The 19,608-nt window shown below is 43.9% G+C and overlaps 1 protein-coding gene across 2 annotated transcripts in view; it reads left to right on the top strand.

Annotated features, from left to right (window-relative positions):
• Positions 1-19,608, top strand: part of GRK5 (G protein-coupled receptor kinase 5) — a 169,744-nt gene that overhangs the window by 106,999 nt on the left and 43,137 nt on the right. For both annotated transcript variants that reach the window (XM_055796566.1, XM_005229750.4), the window contains one exon: positions 7,842-7,919. In XM_055796566.1, the coding sequence (XP_055652541.1) occupies positions 7,842-7,919 (78 nt within the window). The remainder of the gene's footprint in view (positions 1-7,841; positions 7,920-19,608) is intronic.

Raw genomic sequence — 19,608 nt, forward strand, 5'->3', positions numbered from 1 at the left:
AATGGGGTTTTTTTGTTTGTACCATGGTGAAGCTATTCTGAAGTATGAGGAGGTGTGAGATTGCACTGAAGTTGCAGTAAAGAGAGTCTGGGAGAGGACACGGGGTCACTTGGAGTTTATGTTAGTACTGCAGTACCAACAGCAAACCTACAGCATCACAGAAAGTGTTGGGTGAAGTCCTATTCAAACCGGTTTTAGCTGATCATGACTTCTACCTGGTATTCCCAGCACTGGTGGTGATTTTCCCCACTGAAAGGTTTAGCCATCAAGGTACATGAAACTGCTACATCTGACCAATGCTCTGTGCAGCTGTGCTCAAGGCTGGCAGGCAGGAGGACATGTCAGGTACCCTGGATGTGTGTGTCCTGCACCAAACCAGCATCGTCTAGTGAGGTGTCTGGCACTGATGAAACACCACGTGCCTGTCTGGGGGGGCATCCCTGCAGAAATGCCACATAAGGCATGACACCCACAGCCCTGAGGAGCCTGGAGATGGCTCTCCCTCTGAGAAGCCACAGAAATCCTTTGGGAGACGGCCACAAAAGACTGCTTCAAAGTGGTGTTAATTTTAGACAGAAGAGACAGAGCCGTCCTCAGTTTGGAGAGGGTTCTCACGCCTCCTCACAGCGGCAGGCAGCACATTTTGGTTCCGGCAGCGCCCAGAGGCTGCGAAGAACAAGCCCACATTGTGCGAGCCCTGCACACGCCTGGCAGCAGGCGCCCAGGGTGTACCAGTTAAGCTGACAGTAGTGATCACATCTGGGCCAAAGGAAGCACTACCGTGTCTGCCCCCTGCCCCCGGCCTCCCCACCCCGGTGCACCAGCCCCAGAGCGCTGCGTGATAACCTCGGCTGCGGTGCTGCCTGGAGCCTCTCCCAGCCTCTCCCAGCAGTGCCGGCTGTCCAGCCTGCCTCCAGCTGTGGGAACTGAGGGCACTGTGCCATTCTGTTCGCCCAAAGCCCTGGGAAGCAGTGCCAAGCACTGGAACTCCGTGTCTTCCCAGCATCCGTGCAGCACAGGTGATGCTCGTCCTGTGAAAGCTTCTGGTGGGACTGGATCAGTTTTAAATCTCCCTCTCTGAGCTATCCCAGACTGATATCCCCAAATTCAAGGGTGTGCTTTGCACCCATCCCTGGGTCACTTTTGCAGACTGGAACCACCCTGCCTACCTTTACTGGGCCACCGATCTGTTCCCAGTTAGGCTCAGACTGGCAGCACAAGGATTTAATGAGCAAAATGCCTGCCTGTGTGGAGATCTGAATACGTACTCTTTCTCTCTTCTTTTTAACGCTAATTAACAGCACTCTTCTTTGCTTATTGATTTCAAATTCTCTGCTAGCTTGCTCCCAGCCCATGAAAATCCCTGTATTAGGCAATATTAAGGTCAAGCAGCACAGCCCATAGCCACTAAATGGGGTGATTGCTACTGAAATTTGCCCAGCAGGGTCACACTGTGTTGACAGAGCAGTGGGATTCAGGCCAAGTCCTACATTAGGCAAAAAAGTTCTATAACGAGACCAGAAGTTTGACTTTACAGCCCTATTCTGAGACCATTGGGAATGTGAAACCTTTTGGAGATGACCCGCCATAACAAGCCCCAAGCAGAAAAAGCCAAGAGCCCCCACTTTATTTTGACATAGTTACTTTTCTGACATGAGATGCAAAACTTAGCTTTTGTGAAATATCGAATAAAAAGAACAAATAATAGATGAAAATATTTAGCTGTTCATGAGAGGCTCACAGAACTTTGTGTGCACTGAGGGATAGGACCACCTCTCTTCTACAGAGCACAGCTAAGTGACTTTACCAGGTCACACAGTAAGCCACCCGCAGAAGCCAGTAATTGATCCCTCCCCATTTTGAATACAGTTTTTTGACCAGTGCACTCAGCTGTCTGCAAAGAAAGCAACGACTGGGGCTGCTGGGAGGAAACCAGAAGCTGAGTCAGATACTCAACAGCCTACCAACTACCTCCATTCCCATAGTGATGTGAGGCTGAGTTGTGCAAGTTCTCTCTCACATCTTTGCTTCGGAAGACATGGTAAAATAACCAGACCACAGAAGGGAAAAAAAAGTATCTCCTCTTTGCTGGACATTTGTTTCAGCTGTTGGGTGAAATTACTAACCCGGTCTGATCTGCAGTAGTCTCCTGCAGATCTAATTATAGCAGCATCTAGGGGGTTTTGCCGGTGCAGTCAGACAGCTGTTAGACTGCTTTCTGAAGAAAAAAGGATTTGTATCATTAAATTCAGCATGCGTGTAGGTGTGTATCTGTCAGTTCTCTCTGAAACCTGTGAATACCTTGGCCAATTTCGAACAACGACTGAGATTAAAGTCCTCAGAGGCCTAAAGTTTCCACATGTTTTCTGAGAGCAGTGTTTGGGTAATTAGCCACGATCTTGCAGTTGTAAAATGGACTGCAAGGATATGTGGTTTGTAAGCAGGAGGCCCCAACATTAGATGATAAAAGCGATAAAAACTTAAGAGATGCAGAGCTTTGCAGCACAGCACTGGTGGAGCTGTGGGTGTTTGTCTCCCACCGCTGCTGTGGGACCAGTAAGTGGCCATCCATGTGGCTGTCTTGTCTGGGAAATGGGGCAGCAGCAACCCCTTCTCCGTGCCTGTAAGGACAGAGAGCCATCTCTTACTATGGATACTGTGCAAACCATTTCATGACAGAGATCCTGACCTGACTAGATAAAATATCTGGTAAGAAGTACCAGTGGCAGCAGCGCGTGCCTCTGAACGCATTGCGTGCTTATCTGTGTGCACGTTAAGCACAAAGATCTCCCGTGAATAGTTCGCCAGACCCTCATGTAGCTATTCAGATGAAGGAACTACACAAACATAAACTATTCTCATTAAATGGAGATGGTTTATGATTAAATCAGCTCCCCTTTAAGCCCTTAACAAAGAATTCACACACAGCCTTAAAGCACGCTTTGCTGCACTCTACAAATATTTTAGCAACATCGTACAACTTTGGGGCTGTTGAAAGACAACCATTAAAATAAAGTGTTAGGGGATATGTTTCCTGTGCTGAAAGGCAGATCAGTGAGCAGGGAATCTGCTAGCAAGACACGTTTTCTTCCCTGCAGCCTGTGCCTCCAGCACAAGAAGGCGGCAGTTCGGCGGGGACCTCTTGCCCCATCTCCTCCTCAACAGCACATTCCCACGTGCAAGGTCCTGACGTTTCCCTCTCCTCTCCTGTGATTTTTTTGTGTGCCATTATGAAGAAGACTTTAATGAAGACTTTAGCTTCTGGACTCCCTTTCCTGTTTCATCTACTCACATTCGCAATTATATTTTTTTCCCCAGGGGAGGGCTTTTAACGTTTTAATGTGGACCGGATTTAGATTGACTGGAGGAGAATACGGCTAATTCTGGTCAAGGAGATAATAACCTGACATTATTTTCTCTCTAACCTGTAGGATGTTATTTGTTTGCACTGAAGATGCACAGAAATACATCCTCTGGAGACAAGCAACCCCGCTGCCTTGCCGGGTTGTTTCTGCTGGTGCTATCCAGGCACAGGGGCCAGGGGTGAGAGGCATGATCTCTTCAGGTGGACTTTTCACCTGAACGCTTCACTGGACATTACCCTTATCTGGGGTAAAAGGACGAGTGAGCACCCATTTAATGCTATTTGTAAAAACCCTGTCTTGCTGTTAGGGAGATTTCGTTTGGTTAAGTCCCTTACATGGTATATAAACCATCTGTGTATGTGTGTCTTAAAGCTGTTCGAGGCTTTTTCCATCAGAAATGCCAGTTTGTTGATATCAACAAACTCATTAACTCAGAATGTGTTTTTAAACAGTCAAAAGGGCTCTTTTTGCCTTGTGTTTAAATATGAAAAATGTGGTTGCAAGTTCACTTTTCATTTAGAAATGAGAGTTACTATGAATCCCAGCTGTCTGGGTTCTGCCTTCCAATTTTCAGTCACAGAATTTAAATCTCCAGTGGAGGCAAGTGCAAGGGCTGTCGCTGGAGCCCAGAGCAACAACAGGGCCCGGAGTCTGAGGACAGAGTGAGCAGGAGCTGGAGCAAAGAGAGATGCTGGGGATAGCAGAGGAGGGAGCTGAGAAAGCAGAGGTGTGAAGTTGGGACCAAAATGTGAGTAGCCTCCTGCAGATGCTCAGAAGGTGATTCCTTATACCAAGAAGCTAAAGCTGCTCTGGTGGAAGTCTCTGTTCCCATTTCCATCTCCTGGGGTACGAGGGACTGACTTCTGTGGCCATGCCAAGCTCCCACAGGCAACCAACGGCTGCCTGCAATGGCAAAGAGTCCTCCCAGATCTGTGGAGAGATCCCTTTGGCTCTGTTTTTCAATTTTCACATATTTTTAAGCTGCACAGTTTTAGGAGCTCAAAGAATACTAAGATGAAGATCAAATGCTAGGTAAAACGATGTGTCAGAATTAAGGCTGCTGATGCAAGCTCCTTTTGGGTCCCTGTACCATTGCCCTGGTGACGCTCTCCCATCGGTCACGGGCACCCTCCAACCCCTGAACCTCTTACTTAGCTGTCACTGAGCCCATGGCCATGTCCCACAGCCAGCCACAGGTGGGACATTGCTGCCTTTCCCAGTGGAAGTGTGTTTTCCTATCCAAGCTCACTCAGCCCATCCCGAGGGCAGCTGCTCCAAAGGGATGACACTTTGCACACCCTTGCCCCCATTCAGCCAGGTTTGCTTCTAGGGAAGTAGGAGCCACCAAAGTAACTACTACCTCTGAAACAGCAGCCAAAAGAAAATTTAACGGCAGCCAGCCCACATCCTCTTGCCATTTGGACTGACGGACCCGCGCCTGCCCGCAGAAAGAGCCTTCCCTGCAGCTTGTCCCATGCAGTCAGGGTGATCGTAAATCCTCCCCTCATTTATGAGCTATGAATAGGGCGCTGTCTGACCTAACTAGGGCATGGAGAAGCTATTAAACTTCAGAGCAGGAGCCTTGAAACACACGCCTGGATTCATCAAAGGAATAATGGAAAATATTTTGTTCCACATGGATTTTAAGTAACAAAGTTATTTCTAGCAATTAGGGATTTGCAAAGTGTAGCTGTGTTTTTGAGTATTGTGGAAGAAGGGGATGTATCTTGTGATTTAAGCACAAGACTGAGAGTTGAGGACCTTGGTACGCTTCCCAGGCATGCGACAGTGAGCATGGGGAAGTCACTCTGTCTACATGGGCAATTCTTCCTGTCATAACAGTCCGTGGCTGAAAATGCACCGGTATCTGTTGCTGAATAGCTCGAAAGTGGCACTGAAGGGAGAAATAATAATGAACTTGGAAACAAAGTGGGACAGGCTTCTTGAACTTGAGCTGCAGTGAGATCAACAGTGTTCACAGTTGGAGCTGGTGGTTCCTTCTCACATCCTCACTTGTCTGTCACTTCCTACCTTCACATTTTCTGAGAATGTCAATTGCAAGCATAATTAAACTTTTCTTTAATTCCTTCCCATCTTGAGACAGAAATAGACACTCTGTATATGTCTCTGTGTGTGTGTGCGCGTTTAGCTTTGCATATGTTGGATCCTATTAGGAAATGCGTTTTCAAAACTGATCCAATTCCTGCTAAACTTCTGTCCTGCTCTGTCTTGATTTGCCTCCTGCTGCACTATTCGGATGGGATGTAGATGTAATTTACACGGCAAAAAGGACATCAGATTTTTTTGACATCTCCCTGGTGCACTTCAAATGGCAGATGATGGCTTTGAATCAGGTTTTACTTACTAGGGAGCCAATATATTACCAGGATTCAGAGTCTAAAAGCGAATGAAGGAGAGAGAAATGGTCATTGTTGGGTAAGTTGTAAATAACATTGAACAGAGGACTCAGAAGATCTCCTGAATGCTTCCATGCCAAGGCAATGCCAAGGAGTCCTCCTTTCTTTGCAGTCTTCTGCAAAGACAGTTACATATAAGTACAATATTTTTTTTTTATTAAAACACATTTTTTTTGTTTTCTTTTATATGGAAAACACCTTGTTTGTGAACCTAACCGTAAATTGTAAGGTCTAAAGGAGATGCAACTTTCATCTTAAAAAAAATTGTTCCTTCTGTTACTCTTACCATTGCTTTATCCCCTAGCAAGGAATCATGGAGAAAAATGCTGTTAAGACGCTGTAAACATTCTGGAGTGTCTGTGCTTTAAGAGCTGAAAGGACCCATACTCAGATACCATCTAAAAGGACAGGAAATTGGATGAAAGATTTTTTTAAACCCTTGTAATAAGCTTATGAAAACATAATCAGTTCATCTCCAAAATGGTCACTAAAAGAGAAGTACTGCAGTTGTGGATTTTAGCTTTTGGTGTATTTTTCATCAGCAACATTGGTTTCTCTGTTATTTGCGGTCATTGTCATTTCCCAAACCAAATTAGATCATAATTCTAGATTGTTCAAGCAACCTGCTGTGTATATGTATAAATATGTAGCTTCAGACTTCAGCTGCAATAGCTAAATGAGCACTGGCCAGATAGATGGGTAATAGTATTATTACTACATTGTGGTTTTCATGTCATTCCTGGGTCTGCTGAGCTGGGGTATCCATTACAGCCTGCCTTCGGATTTATTGCATCAAGCTTGGAGCAGTGCATATGTCTTCCAGTGGGCAATAGTCCTGAAATTTTTTCTTCCAAGTGTTTGCCAGTTCAGTCTGATTTACCTTTTTTTTAAAAAAAAAAAATTCCTCCTCATTTATCATTGCAGACCGCTTGTATTGGACCAGGTTGCATAATTGGTTTGGCAGGATTTTCTGGGATCCTTTCTTTAATACAAACAGTCAGGAAAGCTGTTAGGCTGTCTCTTTTTTTTTTTTTTTTTTTTTTTTTTTCTGGAAAATATTTTGATCCTAGGGCTAGAGCTCCATATCATGGCCAGTGCCAAGTGGGACTGTCTCTAAGAACTTGTCATTATCATTCAGCCACTGGGGTCCCATGCAGGGCACATTTCCTTCAGATGCCTGCCATGGATCCAAAACCTTAACTGAAGTGATGAATGTTTTTGTGGTGCACAAGTAATGCTGCTTTTGTTTCTTACGTAAACGTTGTCCTGAAACTCATGAAAAGTCAGTAACACTACGGTACATATAATAGTCAGAATTTTAAAATGTAGGTAAACCGGGGGTGTGGGGTGTGTGAGGAGCGCGGAATGTGGTGCTCTCTTTTCTAATGCACGAGGGAAGTCAAAGATAATTTTGCCTATAGTGTCTGTTCCTCTGAATGGTCTCTCTTGTTTTATCTTGGTCCTGAGAAATCAGCTCTTAGATCTGCCTTCCGGAGGGACTGAGTCATGGATCACTAAAAGTGATGGGCAAGTCTCTCTGCTTTGCAGAAGTGTTGTTAGACCAAGGGGAAGACGTAAATAAATAGGAAGGACACATTCTACCAAAAAGAGAGTCTACTGAAGGAGTTCACCTGGTGCTTGAAATGGCATTGTGACAAGAATTAACAAACACCCACTTTTTCTGCTACTCAGAGAAATAATTTTACCCTCTGTGTCTGCCTTCCCTTTGAGCAAAACCAAATAAAGTTGCTGTCTCTTGTCACTGAATGGTTTTTGAAAGCGGCCTTGGCAAGGCTATAAAATATAAATTAATTACATTTTATTGGTGTTAATTAAGAGACATTGTTTCTGAAAATGCACTGCTAGGGTTTGGTCAAAATGTAGTGTAAGGTTTTTTAATTGGATTGTGTGTACAGGTTTTAATTCCATCAGAAAATGGTATTTATCCTTCAGATTTTTCAGACAGAGCGTTCTGTTAAGGTCACATCCAAAATGAAGCTATAATGGTGAAATATGAGTGCAAATATTGACTCTTTTTTTTTTTTTATATCTGTTCCAGGCAGAATATGAAATTGCTCCAGATGAAAAGCTGGGAGAGAAAGGAAAGGAAATCATGATGAAATACCTCACCCCAGAGGTAAGGGGCAGCCAAGGTGGCATTACTGAAGGAATGCTGCAAGGCACACCTTTGCTACACAAGATTGTTACAGGCTTTGTAAACCAGACTCCTAAAATTTATGGTGGCAGTCTCCAGTGATTAAACCTGCAAGTCTTATGCAAACAGTCAGAGAGAAAAAAAAATCATAATCCAATCCAGAAATTGACTTCTAAGGATGAACTTGAGTTTACCAGGGTCTTCATTCATCTGTGGATGAGCAGGAGACTTCTCTAGTGTGCAAAGCTCTACATCTGAGGTGTAATGCAAGAAACCTTAGCCGTTTGCAACAGATGACAGTTATTTCCCGTCCAGCTCAAAAGAGGTGGCGGCATTTCATAGACGCTTGTGTAGAAACCACTGGCAAAAACGGTCTTTGGTAACAGACATTGTGTTTTGGTACAAAAAATTCCCACTCCTCCCCACCACACCGTTTGCCCCAGGGTAGCCAGGGGCATGGCAGGCTGCCATGGGACAGCGTGGTTTGGAGCTGAGGGGTGCTGGCACCTCTTCTTGTTTCCACCGCTGCCTCTTGCCTAGTGTTGCCTCCCCGGGGCTGTGGAAGGAACGGAGCTTCTGGTGGCAGCTGTGCCACAGGGTGGCACCCCAGACAGGACTACAGACCTGCGGCAGGCGTTTTGGACAGGCTGCACTGGGACCAACCCTTCTTTGGCTTTGGCGGGGGGTTACGATCATTTGCTGACCACACTTAACCTTTGCAACAAAAGTCACTGCCAGAAAGCAATAAACATCCAGCTTCAAACAAAAGAACAACCCTAGGATTTTTCCTAAGTAGCTTTCCTAAGAGTAATCAAGACATACAATTGCTGCTGCAACTGTTTTACAAGAGAAATACATTTGACCTTCAGGAGAATTAATGGCATTTTTGGCAGATGTCTTTCTAGAACGTTTAAATGGTACAATATGTTTTGGAGGTGTAGGGGCAGAGCAGACCACTTTTTTTCCAGTCAGTCATTTTCCTACAATAAATTTCAATGCATACTTTCAGTTATCTCAGACTGCACTTTGGGATCTGGTTTCATTTACTGAGCCTGGCTAGTTTTGTGCGCAGCCACCGAGCGCTGCCAGTACGAGTTCCTGCTGCCCATTCATTAGGGCATCGAGTTCCACTGCTTTTTAAATCTACCACAATGACCATTTGCATTAAAGTTTCCATCAACAGAGGAACAAGGGACAAATACTGAGGGAAAATACTTCCCGCTGCTCCAGTTCCCATCTGGAAATGGAGAAAGGCATTTTGCTGATAGCGAGAGCTAGTAAAGTGGGAGCAGGATAGTACCGCTTCGTTTCAACCAGTCTTGGTGCAGGCTGCCAGATGCCAATTCCCTTCACTGCTGTCCCATGGCACTCCTGCCATCCGTAGGGCAGCAGAAGCACACGGATTAGTTTAGTGAGCTAAGTGAATGTGCAGTGAAGACCAGTCTGAGGTTGCTTCTTCATCAAGAAAAAATGGTGGTGTTACAGGAAGGGAAATTACTGGCACTCCAGAGCTGGAGTTACTATCCTCCGCTGTGCTCTGCACCTCCTATTTGACCTGTCTACCTGGTTTCTCAGTACATAAAATGGGCACAGGATATTTACCGTCTGTTCTGAAACTTTTCTGGTATTTGCAAGTTACCGTAACATCTTTGGGCAGAAGGAAACACAAAGATGCTCCTTCACTTATAATCTAAACCTGCCTCTCTGGTGGTGGTGCTTTAACGTCTGCAGTGTCTTGCTGCACTTTTTTTTCTTAATGTGAAACTTCGGCTTCTTCCCAGAGGGATGTTTAAGCCCTGTGTAGCAGAAAATACTTCCTAGAGGCAAGGCTGACTGTGCCACAGCAATGGGTTGAATATGACATTTTCTAACAGGTCTCCCACATGACAAATACTTCAAAAAACTAGAGCAAGGCTTGGATTAATTTAATTTCATTTCTTTTTAGACACCTAACTAAGGTACTCAGGTTAGGAGTTCAAATGTCTGTCCTTTCTTGTCAAGAAAGAGAAATAAGAATCTCCAAAGGACACATTTTAAGCCATTAGAGGCCAGTGACTCAAGGCCACGTTAGATGTTTGCAGCCAAAAGGGATGAATCTGGATCCAAACATCCTAATGGAATATCATCCTGGCCAGCAAAGAAACCTTCTTTTCATAAGGAGCTGCATTTCTTCATTTAGTTATCTGTCCCTTGAAAGATACAAATTGCCACTGATGCAAAAGTCTTCTGCTTTCAGAGGAATGCTTCTTTTAAGTAGGTGTGTATCTGTGCTTCAAAGAACCTGATTGTCTTGATATAAAAATAGTGTGACATACAGCTTGACTGATAGAATAAAATTATAGGTTTAGTTCTTGGACAGATAGTTCAGTCTTATAATGTAAGGAGTACTCTTCCCAGAGTGCAGGATCAGAAGCAAAATGAAAACAAAAGTAGATTTCATGCTTTGTAATATTTATAAATGATTTTTAATTCTTGCTTAGATTTTTGAATGTCATACATATTTAACATACAATGTGTTGGTATATCATCATTCCAAAGTGCATTCATTTGCATAGGGAACATGTGCTTTATTTAATAAAACATGTACTACTTGTACAGCAGAAAGGAAAAGAAAACACTTTCCCAGATGAACAGACATCACACCAGTACTTACAGCCTCACGTGACACACAGCCGCTGTCTGCAAGATGGTGCTACACCACAGAGTTAGCAGGCTCAGCCGTGTGGGAGCCGTGAGTTCCCACTTGGAGAGCTCTGTGGGAGAACATACACCATCAGCCCCAAGGCTGCTAAACAGGCTCAGAAGGGGCCAAGATGGTTGGGGGGGCGCACTTTTTCAATTCATCATAATCTGGGATTTTTGCAGCTTTAGTGACCTAGGCAGCTCCTACATGCTCACTGGGGAAGCTGGGAAGTGGTCTGTCAGCCTTTTCTTGTGGTTGACATCAGAGACAGCATGAGTGGGTCAGGCTTCCACCATCTCCCTGGCCTATAGGCAACAGCAATGACAAATTCGAAATTTGTCCTGGCACACGGAGGGAAAAATGGGTGGTTTAGGCCTCTCAAAGAAGTGGCACAGAGGAACAGCCTCCCTAGGGATATGGTAGAGTCCTCATCACCGGAGATTTTCTGGGTGCTATTGGACAGGGTGCTAGCTAACATCATCTAGGCTCCCTTTCCCATGAGAGGTTAGACCATGTGATCTTTAAAGGTCCCTTCCAACTTGAGCCGTTCTATGATGCTGTGTACTCAGGTCCTCACCTAGGGGAACATTAGTATTCCCTCTCTCCTGCCTAAAGTTCGTTGTAACATCCATGTCCAGCAGGCCATTCTGAACTATTTGATGGGATGGAAATGTAAGGAGGAGTACATATGATCTTCACATGGAGGATGCCAAGAGACAAGTGTTTTCATGGCTGTCTTAGCAGCTTCACTTGGGTAGTGAGCAGGAAAGAGACATCCCACAGAAGAGGTGTCCTGTAGCTGAAGACACCCTCCAGCCTTGAAACGTGCTCTGAAGAACTGTTAACCTGCTTCTCCGAGGAGGTCCCACTGTGAGCTGGCTGCTCCTCAGGGGCTGTGTGGGGGCATGCGCTGGTGAGAAGGCATTGTTGGTTAAGAGGAGGAGACCCCATGAGGCAAGTGCTATTTGGGTGCTGTGCTCTGGAGGGAGGTCTGCAGGCTGCCTTTGCTTAACAGGAGCGGCACAACGGTTGCCACACCGGCAAGATTAAGGTTTCTTGACTAGAGTCTTGCTGCATCAAGAGAGGCTTTAGCAGTTTCCATGAAAAAGGCACTTAAAGCTGCCTTCTTGACTTAATAAGCCAGTAGGGCAAAAGTCCAACCCACAGGAAGTCTAAAATTTTTGAGGTTGTGAAATATGATGGTAAAACTGCTAAAATGAATTGGTCACAAATATTTCTTTCCTGGCTTTTCCTAATCTCAACAGTTGAGTGGGGATGTTTCGGTTTTAGGTTCCAGTTCTGCCTGTAAATGGAAAAACCCTCAGTGCTTGAACAGTTGAGTTAAACTGAACCCAGCCTGGCTCCATTACCTGGCTGCTTCTTGGACTGGAAGACCAAAGAGATAAGTTTACCTTTGTACTGCCTGTAAACTGGAGTTTTGCACCTCCATGAAGCATTTTTGCCTTCCTGCCTGACAGCTGCCATGCCTTACTCCACTAAATCTCTAGCCCAGTATTTTCTTTTTCACTGTAAATCACCTTGAGATACTTTGAGAAACGCTATATAAAACTAAATTGATTTGAAATGGCTCTTAAGACAGTCTCCATATGCCATTATAGTTTATATTTGGACTCAGCTGGGTACTAAAAATGTTAGGATGTCTAATGTGTATTGTTATCCCCATTAATATACTTCACAGAATATGAAGAACAGCAACAGCATTAGTTTTCTTATCTGAATTCCTGCTCGGTTTCCTTTCCTCCAGGAAATGCACAGAATAAAGGGCACATTTGCAATTTCTTTCTTTGCTGCCAAAGGTTAGCTGGACACACTGGTAACCTCCTTACTCCAGTCTAAGGCTAGCAATGGGTTTTGCTAAATGAAAATATGTCTTTGTGTTTATGAACAATTATAGGATATGGAAGGGAGGGAAAAGTCCCATGAAAGGGACACTGGCTGATCAGCAGTGCCTGGCCTTCCACTTGTCTACTGGCTGAAATGTGCTCTTCTCTCAAATGGGTTCTTTATGGAGAAGAAAACACCTATGAAATGTGAGTGAGATGAAATTAAAATGATCCATGAGCCCTGCTGCTGGACAAAGCCCCGCAGCTGAGTCCAGGCTCCTTCTCACAAACACCCTCTCTCAGCTTGGTGCACTGTCAAAGAGCAGTTTTCTTTTTGGACGCTGTTGCTTTGATCTTGATGCCGAGAAACCTTGCCCTCGGTTGCTCTCACCTTGAGATTTCTTTCCCCCTTCCTATTTTTGCCACCAAAATAAATGCAAACTTCAGCACTTGCGCTTCTGAGTGAGTCATCTTTGCTGATCGCTAAAGCCTTCCATCTCCCATAAGGAAAGTTTCATGTAACACTTTGTAATGATTCTGGCTGAATTCTGGAAGGGCAGGTCACACCGTACCAAGAACTGGATTCAAGTACTGAGACCTCTTCCTCTAACTGTTTCGTTTTACTAAACACCTTCTAGGGAACATGTTATAATTAGCTTTTGGAATGGCCAAAACAAAAGTTGCATGTCACTTCAATGGAAGCTCTGAAAGGAAGAAACATTAAGCTTCCATAAAGCAATCTGCAGAGTTTAATACAGGACAGAAGCTTTGTGTTTGGAAAGGTGAGCCTTCAGGGTCTGTTTTTTACGTTGTTACCTTTCTCATACAAATTCAGCTTATATCACTTATATCCTGCGAGTCATCTCCCTGCCCTGTAAGCTTATTAGCTCACTGATAAAAGGCCAACACAATATCGCTTTTCACTAGCTACAGTGGGTGGTCCCTCGGGCTTGGTCCAAGAGTTATCTCCGCAGCTAGTTTTCAAATTTTTCTAAACCCTGTGCATTTCATTAATGACCCAATTGAAGTAAGGAATGAATGAAGTGCCTGTCTGAACACAGTGTGTTACGTGGCTTCAGGATGGGCTAGAATTATTTACTTTCTCAAAGCATTATTCACTGTGTCCTTTGGGTTCCTATTAGGAGACTTTTCAGGGTGCTAAATACTTAAGTAGAAATCCTGGCCTTAGTTGAGCCAAGGAGAGTTTTGCCATTTAATTAATTGCCCTGGGACTTTACCCTTTGACTCAGTGGATTTCTCATCTCCCCTTTCTATTGACTTCACTACTCTATGGGCACCATTTTAGCCAGATATGATAGCATTACTTAGGCTTCTTGCTTTGCAGCTACCATAATCGATACATAATCCAGTCTCCAGAGAAATCAATACATAATTCTTCTTGTTGTTCTGGAGACAGCACAATCAATATCTCTGCTGATCACTGTGTCTTAGTCCAGGAAAGTACCTTCTCAGCGTACTTTCTGCAAAAGCTCATCTTTCCAAAGTTAAATTCTGGGAAAATATCTGAGCAGCAGAATGGCAACCTTGTTACTCAAATTAATGCTTTCTAATCAGAATTTATTTAAATAAGCGTTCTTCTGTCACTGGGGCCAGGCTGTAATAAAGTGTGGCAGAGGAATCCGAAAGATCACAGTGTTGCCTTGATTAGGAGTCCCTTTGCTGTGGTCTCAGACTAAAAGGCATTTTCTCATGGTTTGCTCAAGTCCTATTTCCTCATCCTTTACCCACTGTTTATAATACAAATGTTAGTTAACTAAACACTTACTGAGGATTTCTGTCTCTTGCAATGGTGCCAAACTGCATGAGAGCCTATGGAAACAACGTGGAGGCTGCGCTGTGCCAGTGATGCTGTCCCAGAACAGGTCCTTGGGCTGTCCTGTGGCCTGTCCTTTAGATTTAAGGAGGGCTGCATTTGCAATGCATTTGCTCAGATGGGTTGAAGACTTGGGGTGGAGTCATTAAGTACACTGGTTTTATGCCAAGCAGTGCTATTAGTCAAAGCTCTGCTTTTCCTTCCTTGTTGTGTTGGAGAGGTTACACTCCCAAGTTCACATGCTTAACTGTTTGTCATTTGTGGTTAGGAAAATCATTGGGATAACTTGGTCAGTGGGCAAAAGCCTTCTAGCTTCCCTGTTTGCTGGAATTACTCCGACTCGACCCTTTTGAAAATGGAAACTTGCTTCAGCTAATTGATGTCAACCACACATGTAAACCTGGCTCACATCTGTCTGCTGAGGCAGGGCAGGGCCCCCCAGCTGCTCTGCCTCCTCTCAGAGGCTAGCCAGGGCATCCCAGAGGGCTGAGGACACCGAGCCGTCTGCTCAGGATTATCTGAGAACAGGAAGGATGTACTTGTCTGCCCTCAGCTAATGAATATGCTCATTATAGTTTCCTCCTCTCGTTTTCAGGGGGGCATCTTTTCCCCATCTCCTCTGCATACCCCTCACCACTTACACTCAGTCGTATGGATTATCCAACGGCCAGGGAAGTTAATTCTAAGCCTTTAAAGTTCATTCAGCTTCCTCAGAAACAGCCTTTTCTGCCTGAAAATTTTGCCCACTTGGGAAAAAAGGAATCAGCCTTTTCCAGCTGTCTGAAACACTGGCTTGCAAAACATCCAGAAATCTGCAGGAGATGACTTTTGTGCGTTTGCACAGAATGACATTAAAATAGACCTCTGGTGAGTCCAGACCCTTACGCTCCCAACACATACTGCAGCCTTGGTTGTCCAAACACAAGCAGGCGTCTGGATAGGAGTGATGAGGTGCCTCTTTTCTGCCTACTGACTACAGGGAGCACAAGGAGACTTTGTGTGTTTCATTTTTCAGGTGATGAAAGCGCAATGAGATGAATGCCACGCGAGGTATAATGCAGAGTACATTAAATTACATTGCATGGCATATCCCCACAGGTTTCTGTGCACCATTTCTCAGTGGTAGGGGAGCCCTTTGGACACCTGACCTCCACAGCCCTTCTGTCCACCCACTGCAACTCACAGCAACTTTCCTGGCTGGTTCAGCTTTGGATTTCTGAAGCTAAAAGCGTAATGTGTCAGCGAATGTCTCCCTGAGCTCAAGGTTCATTGTGCTAAACTTGGAAGCAGTAACAGGATCCTAACAAAGAAGAGAATGAAAGGCACACAATGAAAATGGAAGCTAAACATACTTTATTTCTCATCTGATTCCCTCCTAATAGGAAATCAGGATTCTGGAAAAACTTCTAGAGGCTTCAGCAGCCGCACAGGTATGAGCCAGGCAGATTCAGACGAGGTGCCTGAGGCTGACATGTTTGGCTGGGGTGGTGCAACTAGAAGAATCACTAAGCTGTGTGTTATTTTAACTTGGAACCAGCAATCACAGTATTACCATAAGGAATGTTTTAAATTTCACAGAAAACAAAATATATTTAAATTCATTAAAATATCACTAGGTGAATGTGAAAAACAAGAAAATGGGATTTTTTTTAAAAAAAGTCTTTTGATTACTAGTGGATTTAAATATCATCAGCATATATAAGTTGTGGATATGTGGCACTTTGCACTACCCATGTTTAATATTTTTTCCCAGTAATGCAACTACACTTAGAATACTCACTTAACCTGCGTGCCAAGCCTCAGCTTGTATGTTAATTTATTACTTTTTAATCAAGTCAGACTCTGACCTGAGTCAAAAATGAAGCATATAGCAAGTTTATTATCCTGGCACAGATGCTGTTTGTCCAACAAGCAAAACTGAGGAAGAGCAGAATATGCCACAGCAAACAGTGTGTCATGTCCTACAATAAATGTCTTCCCTCTCAGTTCTTTGCAGATGGCTATTACCATATGATCATTAATGGATCACGTGACACAGGTGATTAGGGAATGCCCAGTTTCCAGCAGTGCTAGGTAGTGATTTTGTTTGCTTTCGTGGGTGCTTCCAGTCTTTGTGTGAGTGGGCCACTGGTTCCTGCCTGATGTTTATTTAATTCACTTCCTAATCCTTCTGGAGGCCTTCCCAAACTCTCTTTTGGATTTTTGTTTCTTCATTCATGTGTTTCCTCAGGATTTTGACCTGCTAATGGAAAAAGACGACAGCAAATTCTGCAAAATCCCTGCTGCAGCTGATAGCAGTACAGCCATTGACTTGAGCGCAGCCTGGATCAGGCCCTCATGCATGAGCTACCTTCATGCAAAGCAAATAGCTCGTGGGCTTCAGTGCAAGGATCATTTGCAAGGGAAGGGTTACTCATGTTTACAGGCTTTTGCCTCAGAGGAGTGAATTCAAGCAGGGAACTGTTTGTTTTCCTGCAAGAAAGCCATTCAATTACATTGAGGTTGTAAATGAGTGTTTATAGATTTAGGGATTTTTTTTAATGGAACAAATGACATTTGGTTTACCAGAGGAAGCCAAACTATGACTATTGCAACATAAGGTTGCTTGCTAATGTTTAGGCTATCCATCAGTGCAGGAGGACGTTAAAAGGTAGAAAGGCTCTGATAAGAGGCTAGACAGTGGATGCTGTCCAAACCTATTAAGCACACGTGATGACAGAAAAAAACCTTTCTGAGAACAGAAGCTTTCAAAATTGTCCCGTCATCTTAGTAGCTACTAATGGTGAGAATACCATTCTTCTCCCAAAATGTTTTATCAACCATCTGGCTGCTAGCAGTAACACACTGTAGCAGTGGCTTGGTTGGGTTGCTCTCAGAGGGGTATTACACGGCACTTTGCAAGGATTGTGTGAGTAGCCTAACCTTTGCGTAACTAGAACATCGTGGACAATATTAACCTTCTCTTCTGTTCTGTTTCTATTCTGCTGACAGGTACTGGTACTGGTTATTTCATCTGTGTTTTCATCCTTTAATCTGTTTGCAAAATGCTTTTAAAGCAGAAAAAAGGCAACAAGAAGTAAAACATGCTGTCCCTTCCCCCGCTTTATAGCAAGTTTTTATAAAACAATTTCATCTGGCTAGTTTATGAGCACCCCTACACCAATAAACCTGTGTGTCTACAGAAAGGAGGAAAAATGTGTTTCTTTGGTAAAGAAACTTCTGTAAGCAGGTTTCCAAAGAATTATTAAAAAAGTATGGGTGGGGAAGGACTAGGGTTTAAAGATCATAAAAAATATCTTGCCAAGTACTTCTTGTGAGGCCAGTTTCTCACTAATTGAAGTCAAAAGCATATCTTCTGTGGTGACCAGTAATCTGTACCAAAACCCCCATAGCTGGTTGGGATTGCGGTGAGTGTTTTTATTTAATTGAGGAGTATTACAGTCTGCAGCTGATTCACTGGACTTGCAAAAGAAGCTGATGAGACAACTAAATTTTGTCTCATGGGACAATTTTTTATTTCAAAATTACTTTCTATGAGGTTTTGAGTGTTTAAGATTTCCTCCAGTCACCTATAGGAACCAAGAAGAAATTTCTTCTTCTTGATCAATGCAATCTTTTCTCTTTCTTTGTTGCTCCAAATCTCATGTGTTGTTACACCCCCAAATTTTTCTGAGTTAAATAAATTAAAATTCCAAGGAAAACACATTTTGGACTGAAGAGCTTCATGTAGGAAACATTTTGACTCGCACCATTCGCATGGCAGTTGCTTGTTTGCCACTATCAGGAACAGAAATGGGGTTTGTAGAAAGGAGCAGCTACAAAGAGGTCTACTGAGAAGAGGAACAGCAAGGTTTTGCTTTTTTTTTTTTTTTTGCTTTTTTTTACCTAGCTATACCTAGGTAACAGACCCTCTTGCTGATTAAAAAGGGAGCCATGAAAAAAGCTTCATACACTTTCTATGCACTTGTCAGAAAGGAAACCTCAGTGGCTGCTGGTTTTCTCCAAGGAAGGGCATAGTTCAAAACTACAACTTGGACCCCAGCATCAAAGAGGAAACCCAGAGAAGAAACTTGTCCTTTCCCTGCTGGTGGGCTTTCGGAGGCCCAAGAGGCAGCCCAGCGAGTCCAGAGCAAGCAAGTTGGCCTGAAGCTACATCAGATCTGCTACAGTAAATTAATTCATGAACTGGTTAGCGTTGCCTTTTGTGATGGATTAGTACAACCCCTCCAGGCAGTGGGATGTGTTCAGCTGGTTGCTGAGGGCTCCGTTGTCTTCAGTCATTATATTTTTGTGTGTCAACATGTGTTTTGATAGCTTAGTAGAATATGAGGGAAAACAGATTCATCATGACTCCAGATCAGCTTACAGCTACAAAACAAACCCCACAGTTGATAGACATTGCTGATTTGCTTCATGTAGCTACCAGCGAGTGATCCTGCCCTCAGTACTGAAAATACCATTTGATCAGAGAACAGGACTGAGTTCAGTTTCTTTCTCTGCCATTGACTCACTCTGTACTCCTGGGTGAGGCGTTTCATGTCTCCCAGGGCTAGGGAGATTGGTTTCGAAGCTTTAGCTCTCATGACATGTGTATGTAATGCCTGGCATTATGGGGCCCCCATTCTCAGGTATAATGTCTACATGCTGTTGTAATAGAGAAATTGCTACTAATAACACAGCTGCTCTCCATGCTCTGCTGCTCTCCATGCTCCCCGTCCACCTCACTGCCAATTCCTACATCTGTCATCTCAAAGCAAATATCCTGGAATTATGAAGCCTTGTGCTTTGCCTCATACAGACCCAGATGACTTTGTGGTAGGAAAAAAAATAAAAAGAAAATGCAGAAGTTGATTACTTAAAGTGTTGCAGCTGCTCCTAATGTAGAATTGGCTGTTTACTACATATACAGCTAAAACCAAACAGATAAGATCAGACACAGGGCAAGAAAAATGAATGTTCCAACATTTTTGTGCATCGCACCAAAAAGCATCAGGAGACTGCGTGTGCTGTGACAGTACTGGGAACCTTTCCATCACCAGGTTGAAACACATGCCTAACCTGGACTTCCCAAAATCGAAGTACCACCAAGACACTCTTATCTCCTCCTTCATTGCTTTCCTTTGCATTTCTCAGTCAGACTTGATGATCTTAAAGGTCTTTTCCAACCTAAATGATTCTGATTCCGTGATTCTCACCCCTTCACACTTCCCCTTCGTCACTCACCAGCCGCATGGTCAGTACTTCTCAGGCTGTAGCTCAGACTGAATCTCCGCTGGCATTGGCCTGCCCCTACCCCGAGTGGGGATTTGG

Source organism: Falco peregrinus, chromosome 1 (assembly GCF_023634155.1).
Source record: "Falco peregrinus isolate bFalPer1 chromosome 1, bFalPer1.pri, whole genome shotgun sequence".
Classification (NCBI taxonomy): domain Eukaryota; kingdom Metazoa; phylum Chordata; class Aves; order Falconiformes; family Falconidae; genus Falco; species Falco peregrinus.